The 23,724-nt window shown below is 36.8% G+C and overlaps 1 protein-coding gene and 1 non-coding gene across 6 annotated transcripts in view; both read right to left on the bottom strand.

Annotated features, from left to right (window-relative positions):
• RAB3GAP2 (RAB3 GTPase activating non-catalytic protein subunit 2) overlaps positions 1-23,724 on the bottom strand; it is a 125,446-nt gene that overhangs the window by 36,738 nt on the left and 64,984 nt on the right. For all 5 annotated transcript variants that reach the window (XM_063791755.1, XM_063791761.1, XM_063791771.1 and 2 more), the window contains 13 exons: positions 20,916-21,014; positions 14,889-15,037; positions 13,935-14,014; positions 13,715-13,804; positions 11,875-12,014; positions 9,712-9,928; positions 9,023-9,166; positions 8,714-8,796; positions 8,353-8,417; positions 4,251-4,341; positions 2,624-2,751; positions 1,312-1,525; positions 851-948 (listed from right to left, as the gene is read on the bottom strand). In XM_063791755.1, the coding sequence (XP_063647825.1) occupies positions 851-948; positions 1,312-1,525; positions 2,624-2,751; positions 4,251-4,341; positions 8,353-8,417; positions 8,714-8,796; positions 9,023-9,166; positions 9,712-9,928; positions 11,875-12,014; positions 13,715-13,804; positions 13,935-14,014; positions 14,889-15,037; positions 20,916-21,014 (1,598 nt within the window). The remainder of the gene's footprint in view (positions 1-850; positions 949-1,311; positions 1,526-2,623; positions 2,752-4,250; positions 4,342-8,352; positions 8,418-8,713; positions 8,797-9,022; positions 9,167-9,711; positions 9,929-11,874; positions 12,015-13,714; positions 13,805-13,934; positions 14,015-14,888; positions 15,038-20,915; positions 21,015-23,724) is intronic.
• On the bottom strand, positions 19,179-19,259 carry MIR664A (microRNA mir-664a). The gene has a single exon (NR_035978.1). It is a non-coding gene; the product is annotated as a microRNA mir-664a (primary transcript).

Genomic DNA, 23,724 nt, shown 5'->3' with positions numbered 1-23,724 from the left:
CATGTGTAGGGGATAGGTAATAACAAAGAAGAACAAGGAAGATGGGGTAACTTTCCTCGTTTTTTTCAGAAAGGGCAAAAATTTAGTGCTGTATTTCCTCCTTGGATGATTCTTTTGTTTTATATTTGGTATATTAGAGATTACATTATAATATATATTCAAAGTCTGAAAATGTTCGGTAACAATTCCACATTGCTTTATGGGAAGTTTATTTTGTTTTTAAGATATTTTTCATTGTAACATGACAATTTTTTACTGATGATCCAATTCTACTGTAAATGCACGCATATAGATGGGTGCATACAGATTCTAAACTTATTTTAGGCCAACTATACGATATGCTTGTTAACATTTACAGAAAATTGGCCAGGCATGGTGGTTCTTGTCTGTAATCCAAAAGCTTTGAGCGGTCATGCAGGGAGGATTGCTTCAGGCCAGGAGTTTGAGACAGGCTGGGCAACATAGCGAGACCCCCATCTCCACAAAAGTAAAAAAAAAAAATTGCCCAGTAGTCTCAGCTACTCAGGAGGCTGAGATGGGAGGATAGCTTGAGCCCAGGAGGTTGGGGCCACAGTGAACAATGATCACACCACTGTACTCCAGCCTGGGTGACAGAGCAAGACTCTCTCTCTCAAAGTAAAAGAAAAAAAAAAATTACAGGGTATAAGAAAAATAAATAATATTACTCTATTAAATATGGTGATTAAAATTTTCTTTGATCATTTTTAGAAAGTTTTCATGGACATTCTGTGATATCCTAAAAGACAATAGTTAAAAAAAAAAAGAAGACTGACACTTCTGGGTGACATTCACAAGGAAGAACAGCATCCAGCAACCAAAAAAACCTTACCAACAACAGCTGAGGGCTAAGACCAGCTGACTCCAAAGTGTGACACATATCCTCAGTGGAGCTTTCTCCATGCAAACACTTCCAAAAAAAGAAACTACCTGGTAGAACAAAAACAAAGCACATTAATCAATGACTACTTACCATTTGGACTAACAATCTTATTGAATCACAATCTGGAATTCCAGAGAAACAAAACATTATGAAGGAAGAGAAATTAATGGTTCAATTTGCTTGATTTATTAAAGCAGAAAGCAAATCATGATCCAATATTGTCTCTTTAGTATACTCATTAATATAACCTGTTGACCAGAGTATCTTTTGTTGGCCAAAAAATACAGTACATTAAATCCTTTCATTATTTAAATTTCAAAACAAATGGAATCTCTGAGATGCTATATATTCCTACCATGTTTTCTTCTAAAAGAAGAGGCATACAAAGACCAGCGTATTATTTTACCTACCTAAAGCCACATATTCCTCTTCACTTATTTTCTTTATGTTGAGCACATCCTTTTCATATTCTAAATATTCCAAGAATGTTTTTACAGGCAACACACCATCTTTATCATCAGAAAATCGAACATTTGTCCTGGTGTTCTCTTGCTTATATTTCTCTAGTAATGCCTGGAGCTTAAGCAGTTCTTTTTCATCAAGCCTTAGTAACAGAGCCAAGTCCTTTAAAATAGAAAACAAAACAAAACAACATTCCACATCTATCACCCACATTATCTGAACTGAAATTCAAGGCTGTAAGCAAAAGTCGACTTTTTAATTAATATAATACCTATCATGTATTCTGCTTAAAACTTTACTTACAAATCACGTTTCATGAGTAGGAGGTTATTTAAATAAAGTAAACTATAATTTTGAAACACTGCATGTTTGGTACCAAACCAAACATGGTACTAGAGGTAGGTACTAAAAGAAATGGTATTAAAAGTACCATTTTAGCATATTTCTTGAGGGTACTTTATTATCTTCTAGAATGTTAGCATTTTTTTTTTTTAAGACAGGGTCTCACTTTGTTACCCAGGCTAGAGTGCCTTGGCACAATCATGGTTCACTGCAGCCTTGACTTCTTGGGCTCAAGCAATCCTCCTGCCTCAGCCACCTGAGTAGCCGGGACCACAAGTGTGCACCACCACATCCAGCTAATTAAAAATTTTTTTTTTTCAGAGACAGGGTCCCACTATGTTGCCCAGGCTGCTCTTGAACTCCTGGGCTCAAGTGATCCTCGCACCTCAGCTTCCCAAAGTGTTGAGGTTACAGGTGCAAGCCACTATGCCTTGGCAAATGCTAGAATTTTAATAAACATGTAATACTGTATAATCAGAAAAAAATTTAAAAGGGTGTCAAATGCAACTCTTACTATTCTGAGGAAACTAAATATTGAATTGAAATGCTTAATTATAAAGCAGCATAAACACTATAAAATAAAAACATAGAAAAATATTCTCATTGTATCTACATATAAGTCCTGTATGTGGCTCTCAGGGATACAACCTGCTAGGCTTTCAAACTATTTTTATATACTATATGTACAAAAACATATCATGGCTGGGCATAGTGGCTTATGCCTATAATCTCAGCACTTGTATAAATAATATAAATACAGCAGCAAAGCACAGAGAGCTAGCAGGGAGCTTGGTAAGGAAAATATACCTTTAAAGCTTTAAAAAAATTCTTAATTTTCTACTTCTTTACTACTAATTTTAAAAAGTAAAACTAATCAGAGAGATTATTTTATATAATATAAAATGTGGGATTACTCACATTATCAGAGAATGGTGTGTCTAAATGAAAATCAAGGGAATTTAATTGACTGACAGACTCATAGAGTTGCAGCAGTTTTAGTTTATTGGCACAAAACTGTAGCAATCCTTCATCAACAGACTCAAGTTCTAAAAGGCAGAAGGAAAAGTATATATATGAGATATATTTAACAGACTCATAAACAGGCTTTTCTTTCATTAAATCTCTCAATATTACATAATTCCCTGATGCTCTGATGTATTAAATACTGAGATGCTTAAGCTATACCAGGTTTTGAAAGCAAAAATAATTTTTCTGTCACGACAAAATGTCTAACTTTTTAAATAAAATAAGATGCTCTAAAAGTAGGGAGATAAAAAAGAAAGCGGAAATATCTTCATCTAATACTTAAAATTTAAAGAAATTATCTGGAAATACCTTTGAAAATATTTTCCCTGACTACATAATTCATATACTGTATGAATATTTATATCTAATATAAAAGAAATATTTATTCTTTAAAAAGGGAGACACTGATAATCCCCTCAAAATCTTATTTGAAATACAGTATCATGGAATATTGTTCAAGTTCTTATAGCCATAATAAAACTGACCACACAAAATGATTAAAGTTTTTAGGAATCTTATGTTTATGTAGAACTTGAAACTGATGATTTTATGGAACTCCAACAATGGTGTTTGGTTTACTACCAGGCCAGTGGAAGATAACTTTTCATTTAATAAATTTTGGGATGTTGTGAACGCCTTGAGGGGTGGGAGGGCTTTGTAAGTATACCACGCTTTTTAAAAGAGGGATTTATTTCTGACAAGTGGTGTACGCTAAAGGAGTTCACTATTTGCCAATGTCAGTTTTATGTATCTGTTAAAAAAAAAAAGGTTGAAAAAGAGTCTCAAAATTAGCATGTTTGAAGTCCTGAAAGAACAAATTATAATTTGTGTATTAAGCTACTTTAAGCTGGCTTACACACAACTAAAACACAAAGCTGGTTTTACATAATTAATATGACAAACAAAAGTCACAACTAGATGACATCAGTCCACTGCACACAATTTAACTGATGTTAGGAATTCAGAATAAAGTGAATTTTTACTAGTTCAGTTGGATGGAATATGGTGTTACAACCCCACAGTTTCAAGTTTCAAGTGTAATCCTTTTTCAGACAAATACATTTTGACGGACTGATGGATTTTAAAGAACAATGTGATAGTACAGACAAATTTTGAATTTCAAAAAATGACCAGAAAATTCAGAAATAATAATCTGATTGTTGATTGTGATTCTGGAAGTCCTTAACTCTGTTCATGAGGGAAACTGATAGGAAACTGATACACTGATAGAACATTAATACAAAGCTATATCAGAATAACCACTTATCATTCTATCCTGACATCTTTCCTCACAATTAAAAACAACTTCCCAATAACAGTCAATACATTCAAAGACAGCTTAGATGAAGATCAACTACATATATTAAATAGGGAATAAATAAGATTCTTCATTTCTTATATCTATATTACTTCCACATTAAAGTAACATGATGGTATCACAAAGTCAATAGCTTTCTATAATCAGAGTTACAAAATTTGAGTTAAGAACATAACCTCCAATCAGTACAAACCCTATTACCTTGACTTTTTAAAGTGTCCATTAAAGTCTGAGTGATGTTTCTAAGGCAAGAAAATGGTAAACGTTCACTTGCCAAAATGCTTTCCAAAGCCTAGGAGAAAGATATTGAACAGTTCTAGTAATTATAAGGCAGTGATTTTGTTTTTAAAATCTTATATTTATGCCCAAACTTTCACTACCCCAAATTTCAAAGGGAAGCTCTATATTTAAGATGTTTTAGTGTACATATATTAAATCTCAAGTTGCATTGTTAAGTAATATACAATCAACTTCATGTCATGCCAAATATGACATAAATGACAAAAATCCAGGCTGAGAATAAAACAACTAGAAGGCAACTGCTACTTAACAGAATAGCCAAATCAAAACAGAAACAAAGATAAAGCTATTTACCAATAAGAAGAGTTTGAATATGCCTATACTATATAGGCATAAATGAAAAGCAGAGGTTATTGTCATGTCAATAACAAAAGCTGCCAAAAACTTAGTTATACCTTAATTATTGCATTTGTGCATGGCAGGCAGAATCTATAGGCCCTGCTAGATGAATACAGTACCCACCCTTCCCTACCTCCTCTCCCCACCCCCATAGATACTTAAGATTCTTCATAACCAGTCCCAAAATATCTCTTCATGCCTAAAGTAGCAACTATCAGAAGTTAAAGGTCATATTTATCCTTTCATATTAGCACATTAAGTTGGGTTTTAATTAATGAGATTAAATAGTTCAAAAAGTAGGCTGAGAATGTGGGATAAGACAAATATCCGATCATAACACAATAACCTCTGTGTGTTTGTGGAGGAGAAATGGGCTTAGAGGGTGGCTCAAGATGTTGGTCAGGCCTATAATGAAGTAACTACCAGGAAACAATAAAGAAAGTGACTGTAAGAGGCCAGAACCCAGGACAAGCGTAACCTGCTCCAGTTCTGCCTATGATTACACAGGCTAGCAGCTAGCTTGTTTTCTTCCCCATTATTCAGTCTCCCAAAGCCTGAACTGGTTTCTTCCTTCCCTTTAGTCAGTCCTGTAAGACCTATAACTTTTGTTACTGGGTTTTCTAGCATTTTTAATAAAATTCACAGCTTCATACATGATTCAGAAGTACCATTAAAAAAAAAGAAAATCAAGAAGACATTTTGCATTATGCTGGTTTCCCAATTTTGTTGTTCTATGATTTAGGATAAGAAGAAAGATGGCATCAAAATGAGAAGAACTGTGTGGGTTATGACCCTTTCTACTACAGATTTCTCAACTGCCTCTCTAGATGCCCACTTTGTCATCATCACGTCATCTCTAATAACGGAGACTTTACCCTGAGGAAAATGAGAGCCAATTAGCATTGTCAGTAGAATGGAAGACACAATTAAAAGTCACAAAGGCTTTTCTGTTCTACAATAACTCAATAAAAAGTGTTTTAAAAACGGACTGCAACAGAAATCACTATTCACTAAATTCTCCCATGTATCACTATTCACTGAATTCTCCCATGTATGTAGCTATAAAATAATAAGAAATATACATATTGGTCTATGGCCCCAGTACCTGACACAGAGTTCCTATAATTTCTTGAACAATGGGGGTGCTAGGAGTTTCTTTTGTTCTAGTGTTTGGTCTCTGTCCTAGTTCATCAGTCAGAGCTCTTAATCCCTTTGTAGACAGAGGTGCTAGGAGAACCTTTTGTTCTAACATTTGGTCTTTGACCCCCATTTCTGATGGGGAGCTTCTAAGACCTCTGTAATTTCCTGGGTGATAGAAGCTTCTTTTTTTCTAATGAGGCCACTCATGGCAGGCTCCTGGAGAGCTTCAGAATAAGGGGGTGGTTACCAGTGGAACCAACCATGTATTTGAGGATTGAAACTTTTAGCCCAACCCCTGACCTCTGGGGAGCCAAGAGGAGCTGGAAGACTGAGTTGATCACCAATGGCCAATGATGTAATCAATCATGCTTATATAATGAAGCTTCCATCAACACCCAAAAGGACAAGGGTTGGAAGAGCTTCTGGATAGCTGAACGTGTAGAGGTTCCTGAATAGTGGCTTGCCAGGAGAGGGAATGGAAGCTCTGCAACCCTTCCCATATGATTTACTCTATGCATCTTTTCCACTTGGCTGTTGATCTCTACCCTCTGTAATATCCTTTATAATAAATGGGTAAACGTTCAAGTAAAATGTTTCCCTGAGTTCTGTGAGCTGGTCTAGCAAATTCATCAACCGCAAAGAGGGGGTCATAGTAACCCTAATTTATAGCTAGTCAGTCAGAAATATAGCTGACAACCAACTACTTGTGACTGGTACCTGAAGTAGGTAGAAGTCTTGTGGGACTGAGCTCTTAACCTGTCGTGATGATCTCATGCTATCTCCAGGTAGATGGTGTCAGAATCGAACTGAATTAGAGAATAACCAGCTGGTGTTAGCTGGAGAATCTGCCAAAGAAATTGATTGGTGTGTGGGAAAAAAAAAACCCCTACATCTAGTGGCAGAAGTGTCGAGTGACTGTGTAAGAGAAAAGAAAAAACCTGTGATACAGTTTTTTCTTACATTTTCACAGTAGCATTATTTTAGATGCTGTGAATTATAAAAATCAAGTATTTGGTAAGGTTCCTACTTGAAGGAGCTTAAAAGACCTAAAGAAAAAAAAGTCAGGGGAGCTATGATTAACATACATGAAATAATTAGAAAATAAGTAGTCATTAACTATCCAGTTTTGATTGAAAGTAGAGTAGGAGTTCAGAGTTATCCATGGGGATCGAAGCATTATGTAAGAATTTGTGGAGTTAGGACTTGAATAGCATTATGAGGGGTTTGGATAGGAGGAGTGGGAGTGAAAGAAATCACCAGTGGTGACCATATTATAACCATGAGCCTGGCAAAAAGTAAAGGTCTGGCAATACCATGGAATATTGAGGCTGTGGAGTAACAGGGACTCATACAGAACAGGTGGGAATATAAATTAGTACAACTATTTTGGGAAACAATTTGCCATCAACTAGCACAGTTGAAGAAGCTCACACCCTAGCAATTCCACTTTTAGGTATAAACGCCAGAGAGACTCTTGCATATGTGAATGAGGAAATATGTACATGGATAAGCATAGCATCATTTGTAATGTCAAAAATCTGGAAACAACCTAACTGTTCACTGACAGGAGTGTAAATAAATTCTAGTCAGTGAGCAGAATTTGTATGGCGTAGTAAATGAATCAATTATAACTATAACTACATACACCAATATGAATGACACAGAAACATAATCCTGAAGGAAAAACTAAAGTCACAGAAGACATAGGGCATGACTGCATTTATATAAAGTTTGAAAAGGCAGGAAATGCATCAACAGGTTTCAAAGGAGCCACACAGGAATGACGTAACTATAAAGCAAAGAAAAAGAAAGAACCACAAAATTCTAAATTACGGTTACCTTAGGGATGGGAGAAGGGAATGGGACTGAGGGGGGACACTCAGGGCTCTTTAGAGTTCCTGGTAAGATTTTATTTCCTAAGGTAGGTGGTCATACACACATATTTACTATTTTATATATATTATATATATATAATATATATAATGTAGGGATGTGTAGGTATGTGTATATAAAACACACTCAGATGTATGGTAATATTACTTTTTTTTTTTTTTTTTGAGACAGAGTCTCGCCCTGTCGCCCAGGCTGGAGTACAATGGCGCAATCTCAGCTCACTGCAACCTCCGCCTTCCAGGTTCAAATGATTCTCCTGCCTCAGCTCCTGAGTAGCTGGGATTACAGGCGCCCGCCAATACTGACCCAACTAATTTTTTTGTATTTTTAGTAGAGACGGGGTTTCACCATGTTGGCCAGGCTGGTCTCGAACTACTGACCTCATGATCCCCCTGCCTCGGCCTCCCAAAGTGCTAGGATTACAGTTACAGGCATGAATATTAATTTTTTTTTTTTTTTTAAAAGAGACAACAGGAACTTCTACCTGAAAATAAAGAAAGGGATAAACAATAAAAATGTGAAAAGAAGACTTCAGCCTCTCATGTTTGGGGGAAATAGGAAAATAAAGATTTTCTTAAGAAGGATGTATTATAGCTACTAGCAGGAAAGTTCGTGTATTATATACACTTACTTGTTTTTTGGTTGCAGGGTATTTAATATCAAGAATTAATTCCTTTATTTCTGTTTCAACCAAATCTATAAAGAAAAAAATGATCAAAGTAAAATTTTAATTTTTATAACAGTGAAACATTATTCTGAAAGAAAATGAACATATCTGTACTATCAGTGAGTCTAAAGGATTTTTGGGTTCTCTCACATTAATGTTTTCTTGTTATGAATTATAACACCCTCTAGATGGCACACTTCAGCCTTACAGAGCAATTCCAATAAGCTCATCCATGCATTATTTTGATTGCTCCATTCAGAATATTTTATTGATTTAAAAGATGATAGAACAACATGCTTTATTATTTGTATGAGAGAATACCTACCAAGATTGGGAGATTTTGTTTTCAGTAAGGCTGCTAGTTTCTTCACTAGGTGCATATCCTTGGCTCGTTCACTCTTCTTATCACTAAACCAATATAACAAATTATTACAGAATGTGAAATTATTTTCTTTCTAATTCTGACACACTCCAACTTTTTTTTCCTTTATATGTTTCCTATTTAACTTTAAAGATATCAGTCTAAAGACAAAGGAAACAACAAAATAGCAACTACAAAAGAGAGTACAACAAACCTAGGAACTAGGAAAAGTTAGCAGAGGAGCGTCAATCAGCAACACTGGACACACCTTACCTCAGTGCTAAATGGAAGGGAACGTTCACTGTTTTCACACTTCCAGACACTGGATCAACCAGACAGATCTGATAAGTCTGTGGCTGCCAACTCTGACTGGTAACATTATTTAAACCCATTATTTTATAGCCAGGATACAGCAGCCTAAAGAAATCACATACCAATATGGTAAAAATATTAGAACAAGGAGAAATGCCAAAAGGTGCTTTTATTATAGCTAGGAAACCCAACATTATTATCAATTTAGGAGCATTAATAAGGCAACTAAATACTGATAGCAAATACATAAGTAAAGCAGGGCTCAACCAGCAGAGTTCTGCCTTGTTGAAAGATTCTAAAAAATTAAATGAACACAATCAGGCCCCTGTTTCAATGGCAAACAAAGCATTCACCTCACTTATGACTAGGGCAAAAGGAACCTTTCCTTTTGAGCCTTCCCAGCATAAGTAAGGGACAAACATTAGCAACAAGCTAACTTTAATTCAGCAGTCTATCATGGCATTTTTAATTTTTTTTTGTTATTAAATACTTAAGTACATGCCAGGCACTCACCGGAAAAACCACAATAAAGAATATTGTAATTCTCAAACTTGTAATCTAATAAGCAGCTTTAGTAAAAGCTTTATTTTAATAAAAGCATTCCTATATTTCATTTTGTAACCAGCACAATGCCAGCATTTGCAGCTTACCTGCAGTGCTTCCCCACATTGAAAGCTCCTACTCTAGGTCCCTGCTGTGTGCTCCACACTTCTAAAATTCCCCTTCTTGGCGCATAGATCACAAGGAATTGAGCTACTCGACTTGGACCCTGAGAATTTCCAAAGGGGGAAAAATCCGCCTTTTCTGGCACTCTTTCATGGAGGTCCTCTACAATTTGAATCCATCCAATTTGTGCATCGCGGTACCCTTAGAGACAGAGGTAAAGGGAAGTTAATTACTTAATCTAGGTTCTATAGTAGCCTCCTGAAGTACTCTGGAATAGTGGGGGTGGGGGTGGGGTAAGAAAAGCTATAAAAGTATATTTTTTATTGTGGAATATCTTAAATAAAAAATGATAATAAATAATAACCAGTCTATCACCCAGCCTTATCAAATCTTAGTATTTTGCTATATTTACTTCTGATCAGTTTTTCTCTTTAAAAAGAAAATATTGGCTGGGCACAGTGGGTCATGCCTGTAATTCCAGCACTTTGGGAAGCTGAGGCGGGTGGATCACCTGAGGTCAGGAGTTCGAGACCAGCCTGACCAACATGGTAAGACCCTGTCTCTACTAAATACAAAAAATTAGCTAGGCATGGCGGCGCATGCCTGTAATCCCAGCTACTTGGGAGGCTGAGGCAGGAGAATCAGTTGAACCCAGGAGGTGGAGGTTGCAGTGAGCCCAGATCGCACCATTGAACTCCAGCCTGGGCAACAAGAGCGAAACTCTCTAAAAAAAAAAAAAAAGAGAAAATATTATAGATATAATTGAAGCCACCTGATTACCCCTCCTGCTCTCATTCCCTTCCCTTCCCACACAAGCCTTTTGGTGACATGCCGATAGAAAATATGGGTTACAGGACGATGGGAGGAAGCTCTTGCATGGGAGACGTAGCTGATGCTATTTTCCATTTTAGGGTGGTCCCTGACATAGGCAATTGATCCTTCTTTCCAAGGACACAATGGAAAGAAAAACTGGCTGTACTAGCTGCAGACAGGCAATGATGCAAGGAATAAGATTGCCATAGTGGATTTGGAGCAGTCAGTACAGCTTCGTCTTCGTATTTTAGAAAAGTCTTGCTGAGAACATACCTTTGATATTGTTTCAGAAGACAAACACCAAGGAGAAATGATGTATCTGCAGTATTAAAACTATTTCTACAGATACTGAGACATGTAGTAGGTAAAGACTGCCTCTATCTATCACTGCAGGAGTTCTTTGGCAAGAAGGTGATAGTGGCTTCAATCTGGTCCAGAGTAATTGAATGACCTCAATCCATTATTCCTCACATTTTACAGGATAGACAAGATTGCACCATAAATTGTGGTCTATGCTGACATGTTACTATTCCAGATGATTCTAAATAATGTAATCATCCCTTCTTTCTTAGTCAGGGAGATATTATTCACAATGTGCCTAGTGAAAAGATATTTTCAAGTCTCCCTTATAGTTAGATGAGGCCATGTCACTAAGTCCTGGCTAATGTAGATAATGGTTGAAGGGACTTCGGGGAATATCTTCAAAGTAGATTGACTCAGTTGCCAGGAGAAGCCTTCTTCCTTTCTGCTTCCTTCCCGGAATGCAGATAAGAGGGCTGTCTATGAGAACCTTGAGTGGGGAAGCTACAAGGAAGAAGACTGGGTTCCTGAAGATACTGTGGTCTGTTACTCGGGTCTGTTAATAATAGTTGAAGGAAACTCCTAAGTGACATACTTATTGACACACCAGGTGGATTGACCCAAGCATATGGGTATAAAAGTCAAGTCAGTGAAGATGGGTTTTGCTATCTTAAATCTGAAAGACTTGGCATTATAGATTTGGGGAGAACATTTGGCTCAAGAATGGCTTTGTGAAGGGGAATAAATGTAGCAGGGGCAAGAAACTGAACTCAGAAATTGACAATAACAGTGAGAATTGAAAGAAAGTGCAAAAGGCAAAGGTTAAACATGGCTATGAGGTGATCAAACCTAAAAGATGTATCAACTGACTACTGGATCAAGTGGTTGCTGATCTGAGTTCATGTCAAAAAAAGAAAATGTAAACATAAAGAATTAAACAGAGTTATCAACCAGAAGCTGAAGGATGATAACATTGCTCAACTATTGGGGTAAAAACTGAATTAATTGTTTTTCTGGATTTTTGTAAGAAGTACCTTTCCACATGCGTATTGCAATTCCTCTAGCTACATCCAATAAAATAACTCTGCCGAAATCATCTGTTACTGCTGCCAGTGTGTTACATGGAGACAGACATATGCTTTCACCATGGCGTCTAGAATCTGGAAGTCCAAATCTGATATTTAAAAGAAAATAAAATGCTCAAATCACATTCCAGTTCAGAAACATATAACAGAATAACGAAATGCATAAATGAAATAGGCTGAATCTGTTTTTATATAAAGAAATATGAATTTTACCTGGATTAATAGTTAATTTATTAATCACAACTGACATTTGTAATATAAAATACATAAAAGAAATAAAACCACAGTCCTATGTAGGTTTTCAATAGATACCCACAACCCTATACCTTTAGAGAATATAAAGTATAACTATATTTGATTAAAAGGCATGTCACAGAAAACAATGTCCTCACCATCAACTAAATTTTAGAATATGCTCCCACACAGGCATCTTTTGTCTATTTTAAATTCTTCTTCTTAATCTTTCTCTTTTTTGCAAGATATGACATCCTGCTGACACCAATCTGCCTGAAGCAAAAACCTTCCTTTTTCTAAATAGTTATCTCTAAACTTCTGTTGTTCTATAATCAACCTCATTAGAATTGTGAGTAAAATAAAAGTAAAGAAGTACTAAAAGAGAACTAGGAAAGCTCATTTAGAGAAAAGTCCCTGAAACAAAGGTGCCCAACCTTTGTTACATCTATTAGAGACGCACAGGGCCATGTGACTAATTTATTGACTCTTGATATTAGGAAACGTGATATGTTACAATGTATTTTTTAAAAAGATGAAAAAAAACTTAGAAGCTATACTTCGATAAATTTTAATAATTAGTTGGCTCTTCTTAGGTGAAGAACATCCATAAAGAGGAGGTGTTCTATTTCCCTTCATGGTGGTACTTTATATTAGGTAATAAAAAATGATTTTAAAACAAAACCAAACATTAGAAAACATGCTTCTATCTAAAAAATAATAATGAAAAAAAAAAAGCAACAAAAATCATGCTCCCTCCACCAAAAAAAACTCACCAATATACTAACACATTCTAAAGCACTACTGAAGTAAACAAGGAAGCACAGGACAGGAGTCTGTTTAAAGAGTGCCTGAATACAGGACTCCTGCTTTTACTTTTTTTTTTTTGAGATGGAGTTTTTCACTCTTGTCCCCCACTCTGGAGTGCAACAGTGCAATCTCGGCTCACTGCAACCTCTGCCTCCCGGGTTTGAGCAATTCTCCTGCCTCAGCCACCGGAGTAGCTGGGATTACAGGCACATGCCATCATGCCTGACTAATTTTTGTATTTTTAGTAGAGACAAGGTTTCACCATGTTGAGCAGGCTGGTGTCAAACTCCTGACCTCAAGTGATCCGCCTACCTAGGCCTCCCAAAGTGCTAGGATTACAGGCGCGAGCCACCGCAATCCACTAGGATGACTTTTTTAAAAAGAAATCACTAAGTACTTTTAAAGTTTATACAACTTAGTAACAAACTATCTAAACTTTTAAAAGAAATTTAACAGCTATCACTAAATTAATTCTCCTACAACTAAGCTAAGTTTATTTGTTAAAAAGCACACTCAAGAAATACATCTTGAATACCTAGTATATAACAGGGATAAAGCTGTGAACAAAACAGGTAAGAATCACTCTTCACATGGAGTTTTACATTCTAGTGGGAAAAGAAATTCCACTGTAATGGCTTTCAGAAGTTCCAAAGACAAGATCAGCAAATCAACCAAGCACACGGAAAGACCATACATTTAACAGTACCTTTCTAAAAGGACTAAAATTTGGGAAGCATGACAGACTTGCCTTACAGCTAATGGGGTAGCTGGCTCAACCTTCGGCTTTTGCTTTTGGACAGCTTCTTCTTCGTGCTTACTTTTCCAACCAAGCCAACCACTGAAAAGAAAGAAAACTTAGAATATAAAACTGAGCTTCCAGGGTTTTAAAGTGCAAACTATCAAAATATAAGTTAAAAGCAAGCTAGATACAAATGAGATATTTGTTATTTTAATTGTTAAGTAATTACCTGGCAGCATTAAATAAAGCAGAAGTGAGTTTACTTGCAACTGCTAGTGCAACATGGGATAATAATGGTTGTGTGCTTCCCTGAAAAACAGAACATTTGAAAGAGAAAACTTAGTAGCTTACAAAGAAACAAACATACTTCCTAAATAAAGCTTACTTTAAAATGCTTTGAAAAGTTGTAAAGGCTGGACTAGCAACTCAGCTTCTTTCAGAGTACAGTAAAAAGTTTATTTTAGGCGTAATATGAGAAAAAGTTTTAACTCTATAGTTTAAAAATAAAATCACAATTAGTCTATTTTACCATTAGAATTTCTCTCTTTAAATTGTAATTTCATTCAAATAAATTTTAAACTAGGACATTAAGATTACATTATTCTAGCTGGACTACGGATTTCACATCTACACATAACTGGCTCCTTTCTCTCTTTAAATATATATATATATGCACACACATATACACACACACATTTTTATAAAAGTAAAAAGATATTTTGGACAATTCTGAGAAGCATGCTTTTTAAGTGAGAAACAAGAGCTGCCAAATCTAACACTCAACTTTCCACTATTTTAGGAAGCAATTTTCACCACTTATAACAAGTATAGTTGGCAGCTTGTTCTGTCTTTACAATTCCTCATTTACTCAAATCCCTAGTGGGCTGGCATCATTAACAAGCCTGAGCTCCTGACTATTGCACCAATATTTAAAGACATCTCAGCTATCAAAGAACTCAGGGCTTCAGAAACAAAGAATTTCCTTTTATACTGATGGTAGTACCTTTTCAGTTAATCTAAAGAATTTAGAAGAAAGCTAGTTGAGATTAATTTTAGTTTCAATTGAAATTTAGAAATGTAAACTGCTTAATCTTCTAAGGCTAAGCAAGTTACCATATCCAATTTGTAGACAAATTGTAAAATCAAGAGCAGCCTTACTCATGATCATTGATAAAACTCATACCTCTAAAGCATAGAAGAAGCCAGTAAATGGATTGGACCCTACAGTGATATACTGAGACATGGCAGGTGGACTATTTTTAATTGCTGCATTAAATCCACCTATATTGGAGGCAGTCTTCATTTGATCAAAGGGGGACAGAGTCATAATACCTAATAAAAAAAAAAAGTGATTTGAATGTACAATGTTATTTCGGTCATTACATTTTTACTTCAGTTCCATTCTAAGATGCTAAATGTTTAGTTTTATTTAATAACCAAAAGTCATTTTAAAAGCTACAAAGTCAACATCAGAAAATATTCTGCCAGGCATGGTGGCTCACTCCTATAATCCCAGCACTCCGGAGGCCAAGGCAGTTGGATCACTTGAGGTCAAGAGTCTGAAATCAGCCTGGCCAACATGGTGAAACCCCGCCTCTACTAAATATACAAAAATTAGCCATGCATGGTGGTGGGTGCCTGTAATCTTAGCTACTTGGGAGGCTGGGGCAGGAGAATTGCTTGAACCTGGGAGGTGGAGGTTGCAGTAAGCTGAGATCGCACCAACTGCACTCCAGCCTGGGCAACAGGGCGAGACCCCATCTCAAAAAAAAAAAATAATAATAAATATTAAAATTTCCATCTATAATTTCCATAATCTATAGAATATCATAAAAACAAAATTTAATTTTTTGAACAGATATGAAACTCAGAGGTACCAGAAGTATACAGTCCACTTATATCCCCAAATACCAATTCACTTCTTTTTTTTTTAGTTTTTGAGATGGCGTCTCACCCTGTCGCCCAGGCTGGAGTGCAATGGTGCAATCTCAGCTCACTGCAACCTCTGCCTCCCAGGTTCAAGCGATTCTCTTGCCTCAGCCTCCCCGAATGGCTGGGATTACAGACGCACACCACCATGCCCAGCTAATTTTTGTATTTTTAGTAGAGACGAAGTTTTGCCATGTTGGCCAGGCTGGTCTCAAACTCCTGACCTCAGGTGATCCTCCAGCCTCAGCCTCCCAAAGTGCTGGGATTACCGGTGTGAGCCACTGTGCCCAGCCAATATAGGCGTGTGCTGCTGTGCCTGACCTTACTAATTTTCATATACATGTATTGCCTCCCCTTTGCCTGAAAACTGTCAAAAAATGCATTCGTCCTTAAGACGTGTCCTAGGAAAGGAAATTCTTTGAGTGAGTTCATACGCAAGCCATTCACTGGCTTTATAGGAATTAAAGTGATCAAACAAATCCTTGGACTATTTTTTAAACTCCCCTCCCACCTCCTAGACCATTATAAAAGATCAGAACACCTGTCTCATAGTCATGAATGAATCCATGATTCAGTATACAAAATGTTTTCACTACATTACAAAATTTGCTTAAGTTTTGCCTGACTCCACCAAAACACGATCAAAGGGCAAATTGTATGGCACATAAATTGAAATTTAAGTTTTAAAACAGCTTCTTTTTAAACTCCCATGCAATATACATGGGAGTATAAATTACTACACAGTAATCCAGAGGACAATTTTGCAATAGATATGCAATTTTTTTAAAGGATTCTAATTTATTGTAAGGAAATGGCTGATCAGTCCTTTCCACCCTTGCTACCAATGATGTTTTCCTTCCTATAACTTAAATCATCTATTTTCAATGTCACACTTTAGATCCTGTCATCAGCAACTGTAGATTCTTTGTAATTTTGATTTCAAGCTTACCACACTTAGACCACCACCTCCTAGCTTTCCATCTCAATTACTCCAGAAACTCCCTGCAGTAATTTCACAATTTCGAGTTTAAACTAATTAATCCTACTATTTTTTCCACTATTTATCAAGTACCTCTTGGGATCACTTCCCTTTCCATCCAGCTTAGCTTTGTGTTCCATCATCATCACTTTCTTGCAAATATCCACAACCTCCCTACACTCGTTTCCCCCTACACACATACTCCTCTGGCTAAATCTTAATCTTGGTTGACCTAAACTTTCTGCATTCTCTGCTCTTGAAGCAAAATAGCTGATCATTGCTAAGAAAAACAATACCTCTGGGTTTCAAAGTAAGAACCACAAACAAATGGACATAAAGCTTGGTCCAAAATCCTTCTGACCTCCTCAACCCTTCCTTCCCATCCTCGATCCTTTGAAATCTATTTGTTGAAGCAACAAGGCTGTTTGAGACTAATTTCCCACAGTCTACAGCTGACCACATTCCTATAGTATTATTTAAAGTGTTTTTCTGCCCTTTATATTGCTACACATTGGTACTGAATTTAGGGGGCTTTTATCTTTCGAGTCACTGATTTTAGCACTATTTTTCATTAACTTAAGGTGGTATGGCTTATTTACATCTCTCTTTCTCACCCTATATCCTTCCAAAATATTTGTATCTCAACGTTTTATTAAATTCACTGTTTTTATTATTAGGAATGATATAAGCATTACTCACTGCTGAGACATGCTACTTACTGTAATTACATTTCCTTGGCTGTGCATTCTTTTTTTTCTGGAGTTATTATTACCTTGTCATTTAGAATTTTCCCTGAGCGTCTGAGGCCTTCCCACACTTTGAAAGACATCTAAGTCCCTCTCAATATAAGTTTCCATAAAGTCAAACTCATTGGATAATTTTCTAGGCCTAGTAGAGTGACTAAAGAAGGCCTCTTTGACAATGTGATATATAAGGAGACCTGAGTGAAGAGAGGGAGAAAGCCATGTGACTAGCTAAAGTTTTCCAGGCAGAGGGAGCAGTAATTCTAAATGCTCTAGAGTAGGAATATGCTTGCTGTGTCTGAGGAACACAAAGGAGATCTACGTGATGAAACACAATGAACAGGGAGGGGAACCCTACAGGAGACAGCGTCAGAGGTACCATAAGCCAGATAAAGTTGGGCCTTGAATGTCACGGTAAGGAGCAACCAGAAGAAGAAAGATGATGTAGAAAAAAAAAGGAGGAGCAAGTTTGACAGGAGGAAATTAAGAATTCGATTTTGGATATGTTAAGTTTGACATCTAGGTATAAATTATTCAGTAGGGAGCTGGAGAAATGAGTATGAGGCTTCAGGAAGAGGTCAGGACTCCATAAAAATGGAGATACTGGGAATCTATTTCTTATGCTCCTTGTTTGTGATTTTAGACAGCAGGGGGTGAAAATATTTATTCTTAAGACTATATTAATTTGGCTTTCATCCTCACCATTCTACTGTAACTTTCATATCAAAAGTCAGTAAGTAAATAACTCCATGTTGTCAAATCCAATGGACCTTCTTCTTTTCTTGAACTCTACGAAACATTCCACAGTAAACCACTCCCTCTCAAATTTATATGTACATTCCCAGCTTCCTCCCTGAACTTCTGACTCTCATGTCCAATTCGTATACTTGATACCTCTACTTGAATGTTTAACTGTGTCAGAAGTTAACCTGTAAAAACGTAACTCTTTATTTGCCTACCTTAAATCTCTTCCTCTCCTCCTCCTTAGTCTCATTTCAGTAAACAGTCTCATCATCCAGCCCGTTGCTCAAACTTAAAAATTAAGAAACCCTTAATTCTTTCCTTCCTCTTGTTTCTCAAAACCATCCCTGAGCAAGTACAAAAGGTATCTCAAATCTGTCTACTTCCTTCCAACTCCACTGCCTCCACCATAAAGCCATCATTCTCTCTTATGTGAATTATTGCAATAACTGGTCTCCTTGCTTTCTTCTACAAGCATCTCTCTACCCAGCAAACAGGGAGATATGTTTAAATGTAATCCCCTACTTAGAATCCATCAGTGACATCCACTGCATTTAGAATAAAATCGGATCTCCTTATCCCTACGTGATCTAACCCCAGTCTGCATCTCCAACCTAACCTTGTCCTGTTTTCCCCTCACTCTTTACAGTCAAGTCACACCAACCCCCTTTCTGTTTCTTGAACACTCTGAGGTCTTCAAGGCTCCCAGGCCTATATCCCTGATGCTCCTCTACCTAGAATGCTCTTCCTACACCTCTTTCCATAGCTGGCTCCTTCTCATCCTTCAAGTCTCAGTCTGAATGTCATGTCCTTGGAGAGGCCTTTCCTCACTAGTCTACCTAAAGCACCCTTTTCCTTTACTCTCTACCATAACCTACTTATTTTCTTCATGATGCCCACTAAGAGTTTGATATTCATTTAGTTTATTGTTTGTCTCCCCATCACCAAAACGTAAGCTTTATCAGGGTGGGGTCCTATCTTGTATTTCTAGCACAAATATTAATAGGTACTCATTTATTTGTTGAATAAATTAACCAGACCTCTACATAAAGATGTACATACAATAAAGTTTATTGTAACTTTTTTCATTTTGTAGGCTGGGGATAAATGAATAGAATAATAGTTTCTATCCAATCATTTTCCCTAGCCAGTTTCAATGTTCCAAAGTTTAATTAACAGAGCAGGGAAGCTACCCTGAACTGAACTTAACACTTTGGAATTTTGCAGCATTTTTATGCTAGCAAAAAAGTAGACACACTGAAATGTTTACCAATAGGTTTTTATTACAGAGTATTCCATGTAAGAGCTATGCAGTAAATAGAAAGATGGCCTGTGTGTCAGATATCCTTAGCCTCTTTAGAGTCACTCTCCTTCCTTTTCTCCTTGCTCTTTCTCTCCCAGTGTCCAGTTTGCATAGAATGAGTAGAACTTGACCAAGTGAACAAACACAGAGGAGGCATTCTAGCCCACATGCACATAGATCTAGGGATAAAAGTGTATGGTGTGCTGGAGAAACAATAAGTGTGTCCTCCTCTGCTCCCACTACAGCTGGTCCCCTTGTCTGTTACAATTACTATGTTGTAGTATTGTAGCCATTCTCATGTGTTTCTTCTAACCAGGCTCCTAGACTCACACTTTCAGACAACAGAGAAGCATGTCTTTACATCTCTATACCCTCAGTACCTAACACAGTAAGCTCTCTTATAGTGGCTGCAAGAAGAAATCTGCTTTTATCTATATTTTACTAGTTTAAAGGTTACTTTTTTTTTTAAGCGATGGGGTCTCGCTATATTGCCCAGGTTGGTCTTGAACTCTTGGGCTCAAGAGATCCTCCTACCTCAGCCTTCTGAGTAGCTGAGATTACAGGTGCAAGCCACCACACCTGACCAAGGTTACATTTTTAAGACTGATTTATATGGTCATTATATAGACCAAATTTGTCTGTAGAAAAATTAGTCAAACAGTGAGTGACTTAAAACTGTACAATACTGTGGCTGAGGGCATAATTAAATCTTTATTAAAACTGCTACCATTTCTTTTTGTTTTTGTTTTGCTTTCTTGAGACAGATTCTCGCTCTGTCACCCAGGCTGGAGTGCAGTGGCGTGATCTTGGCTCACTGCAACCTCCACCTCCCGGGTTCAGGCAATTCTCCTGCCTCAGCCTCCTAAGTAGCTGGGAATACAGGTGTGCACCACCACACCTGGCTAATTTTTGTATTTTTAGTAGAGACGGGGTTTCACTATGTGGGTCGGGCTAATCTTGAACTTCTGGCCTCATGTGATCCACCCACCTTGGCCTCCCAAAGTGCTGGGATTACAGGTGTTAGCCATCATGCCCAGCTTTAAAGATATATACCTATGATGATCTGAATCTGAACTAACTTCCAGATGTCTCACTAAAGGCAATGCATTTTTTCACATAAGAATAAATTTTGGCCGGGTGCAGTGGCTCACGCCTGTAATCTCAGCACTTTGGGAGGCTGAGGCGGGTGAGGTCAGGAGTTCAAGACCAACCCAGCCAACATGATGAAATCCCGTCTCTATTAAAAATACAAAAATTAGCCAGGCGGGGTGGCGCATGCTTGTAATCTCAGCTACTTGGGAGGCTGAGGTGGGAGGATCACTTGATCCTGGAAGGTGGAGGTTGCAGTGAGCTGAGATCATGCCACTGCACTCCTGCCTGGGTGACAGAGCAAAGCTCCATCTTAAAAAATAATAATAATAAATAAAGAATAAATGTCCATTTCTAATAAATGAGATACTTCAATAAAAAGTGTAAGAAGTAAATTCCAAGAGAATTTGAATTAGTAATACTTACCAACACTAGCATGATCAATAATAGTGTCAATATCTTGTAGACCCCATTTCTTATAAGCTAATGGTGGTGGTTGTATGTTCTCATTGCCTGATGCTGCAGCTACCAAAGATAAAATAAGACAATCCAAACTTATTATGGATAAAATGAAGTTTTACAAAAAAACATTAAAACCATACTAATTTGTTATTCTAAAATTTCAGCTAATAATGACACAAAGTAATGAAAACAAGGCATAAGGTGAGATTTATTCACACCAAGACAATGCACGTAAAATGCAAACATTTAAAAGACTAAGTTGGCTGTCACAAAAGACTCTGGAACACTCCAGTAATTAAAGAAGACTATTAAAAATCCTAGACTACTACTAAAAGTCAAAGGGAATTCAGGCCGGGCATGGTGGCTCATGCCTGTAATCCCAGCACTTTGGGAGGCCGAGGCAGGCAGATCGCTTGAGGTCAGGAGTTTGAGATCAGCCTGGCCAACATGGTGAAACCCCGTTTCTAGTAAAAATACAAAAATGAGCCAGGCGTGGTGGTACATGCCTGCAGTACCAGCTACTCAGGAGGCTGAGGCAGGAAAATCACTTGAACCTGGGAGGTGGAGGTTGCAGTAAGCTGAGATCACACCACTGCACTCCAGCCCGGGTAAGAGAGGGATACTCCGTCTCGAAAACAACAAAAGAAAACAAAACAAAAACAAAGTGAATTCAAACTGCATGTGATGCCAAGTAAGCAATTTCTCCCTCTTGACAAAGTAGATAAAATCCTAGGGATAGGAATCAGTGCTTTACTGATCGAAAAACTAAAAACCTGATATACTTGGCAGAGCACACATACAGCAAGGTCTCTAACCTAGGTAACTGAGGCCAGACTTGATAGAAAGATATGTAAAAAGCAACAGCACTGTCAAAAAAAATGAATGAAATGCCAATCTTTAACCTCAGTCCCTTCACCTAGTGAGTAAGAAAAGGAAAAGCAACAGTTACACCTCTTGCCATAGATTCATGTACATCCCATGAAATCAGTAAATTCCCATGCTACATATTAGAATATTGCTGAGTTCTGGCTGTTTATTCAGGAAAGTGAAAAATAATAATAAAGGAAAAATATAACCTCTAAATATTGCAGATTGATAGTACGGCCAAGAAAAGATAATTTTCTTATATGCTGAAATAAACATCACAATTTATGGCTAAGTAACCAGAACTCTTTTCATAGCAACTTACAACCCAAGGGCACTAAGTGGCTTAATTCCTTACTTCCTAGGAGACAAATGGCTTTATGGTCTTATACACAACAAACAAACAGAAATTCAAAAATGGTGAAAAATTAAATGGCTGATGATACCAATTATAAAATTATTGTCTATTTCTAGTTTATTAATAAACTTCTTACCCACAGGAAATTGCCTTTTGGCATATATATTAATGGTGAGTATTTTAAATGTTCTCAAGATAATGAAGCTTATGGTGGGTTAAATTTAAATAATTTAAAAGATTATGAAAATAGGTATAAAAATTTAAACCAATTGTAAAAAAAGAACCACATAGCCAAGACTTCCTTATTTTACCAATCATATCAACCTGCTAACAAAGACAGAAAAAAAATTTTATTGCAATATAAGATGCTGCATTCAAACTAGATTTAGAAATAATTTCAGATCCCAATTTTAGAGTTGTTAAAATATGGAAAAGTCTTATAATCAGTGAAAATATGAGTAGTGGCGCTGACTTCCCCTTTTCTTCTGGGATTGAGTAGAAGAGACTTAGTGGCCCCAAAACAAAGTTTAACTCCTAAACGGTTGAGACGGTTTCCTGAAAACATAGGCTAATTAGGATATGTTTACTGCTTCATAAAATTGTTTCTAAACCTAGTCTAAATCCAGCATCTCATATTGCAATCAAAAATTTTTCTCTGTCTTTTTTAGCAGGTTGGTATGATTGGCAAAAATTCTGATGTCTTGGCTATGTGGTTCTTTTCTAGTAAATGCTTTTTTACTAGGTCAGAATTTGTTTAAATTTTTATACCTATTTTCAGAATCTTTTAAATTATTTAAATTTAGCCAACCATAAGCTTCATTATCTTGAGAACATTTAAAATACTCATTAATCTATATATCAAAAGGCAATTTTCCGTAGGTAAGAAGTCCATTAATTCAATAAACTAGAAATAGACAATTATTTTATATTTGGTATTATCAGCCATTTAATTTTTCACCAAAGTTAAACTTTGTTTTGGGGCCATTAAGACTCCTCTACTCAAACCCAGAAGAAAAGGGGAAGTTAGTGCTACTAATATTTTCACTGATTTTTTTTTTATTATATTTTAAGTTTTAGGGTACATGTGCACAATGTGCAGGATTGTTACATATGTATACATGTGCCATATTGGTGTGCTGCACCCATTAACCTAATCATTTAGCATTAGGTATATCTCCTAATACTATCCCTCCCCCCTCCCCCCACCCCACAACAGTCCCCGGAGTGTGATGTTCCCCTTCCTGTGTCCATGTGTTCTCATTGTTCAATTCCCACCTATGAGTGAGAACATGCAGTGTTTGGTTTTTTGTCCTTGCGATAGTTTGCTGAGAATAATGGTTTCCAGTTTCATCCATGTCCCTACAAAGGGCATGAACTCATCATTTTTTATGGCTGCATAGTATTCCATGGTGTGTATGTGCCATATTTTCTTAATCCAGTCTATCGTTGTTGGACATTTGGGTTGGTTCCAAGTCTTTGCTATTGTATTTTCACTGATTTTAAGACTCTTCCATATTTTCACAACTCTGAAATTGAGATCTGAAAATTGAT

The sequence above is a fragment of the Pan troglodytes genome, chromosome 1 (genome assembly GCF_028858775.2).
Source record: "Pan troglodytes isolate AG18354 chromosome 1, NHGRI_mPanTro3-v2.0_pri, whole genome shotgun sequence".
NCBI lineage: Eukaryota > Metazoa > Chordata > Mammalia > Primates > Hominidae > Pan > Pan troglodytes.
Note: the sequence above shows the minus strand (reverse complement) of the source record. Positions and strands in the feature narration are given on the sequence as shown.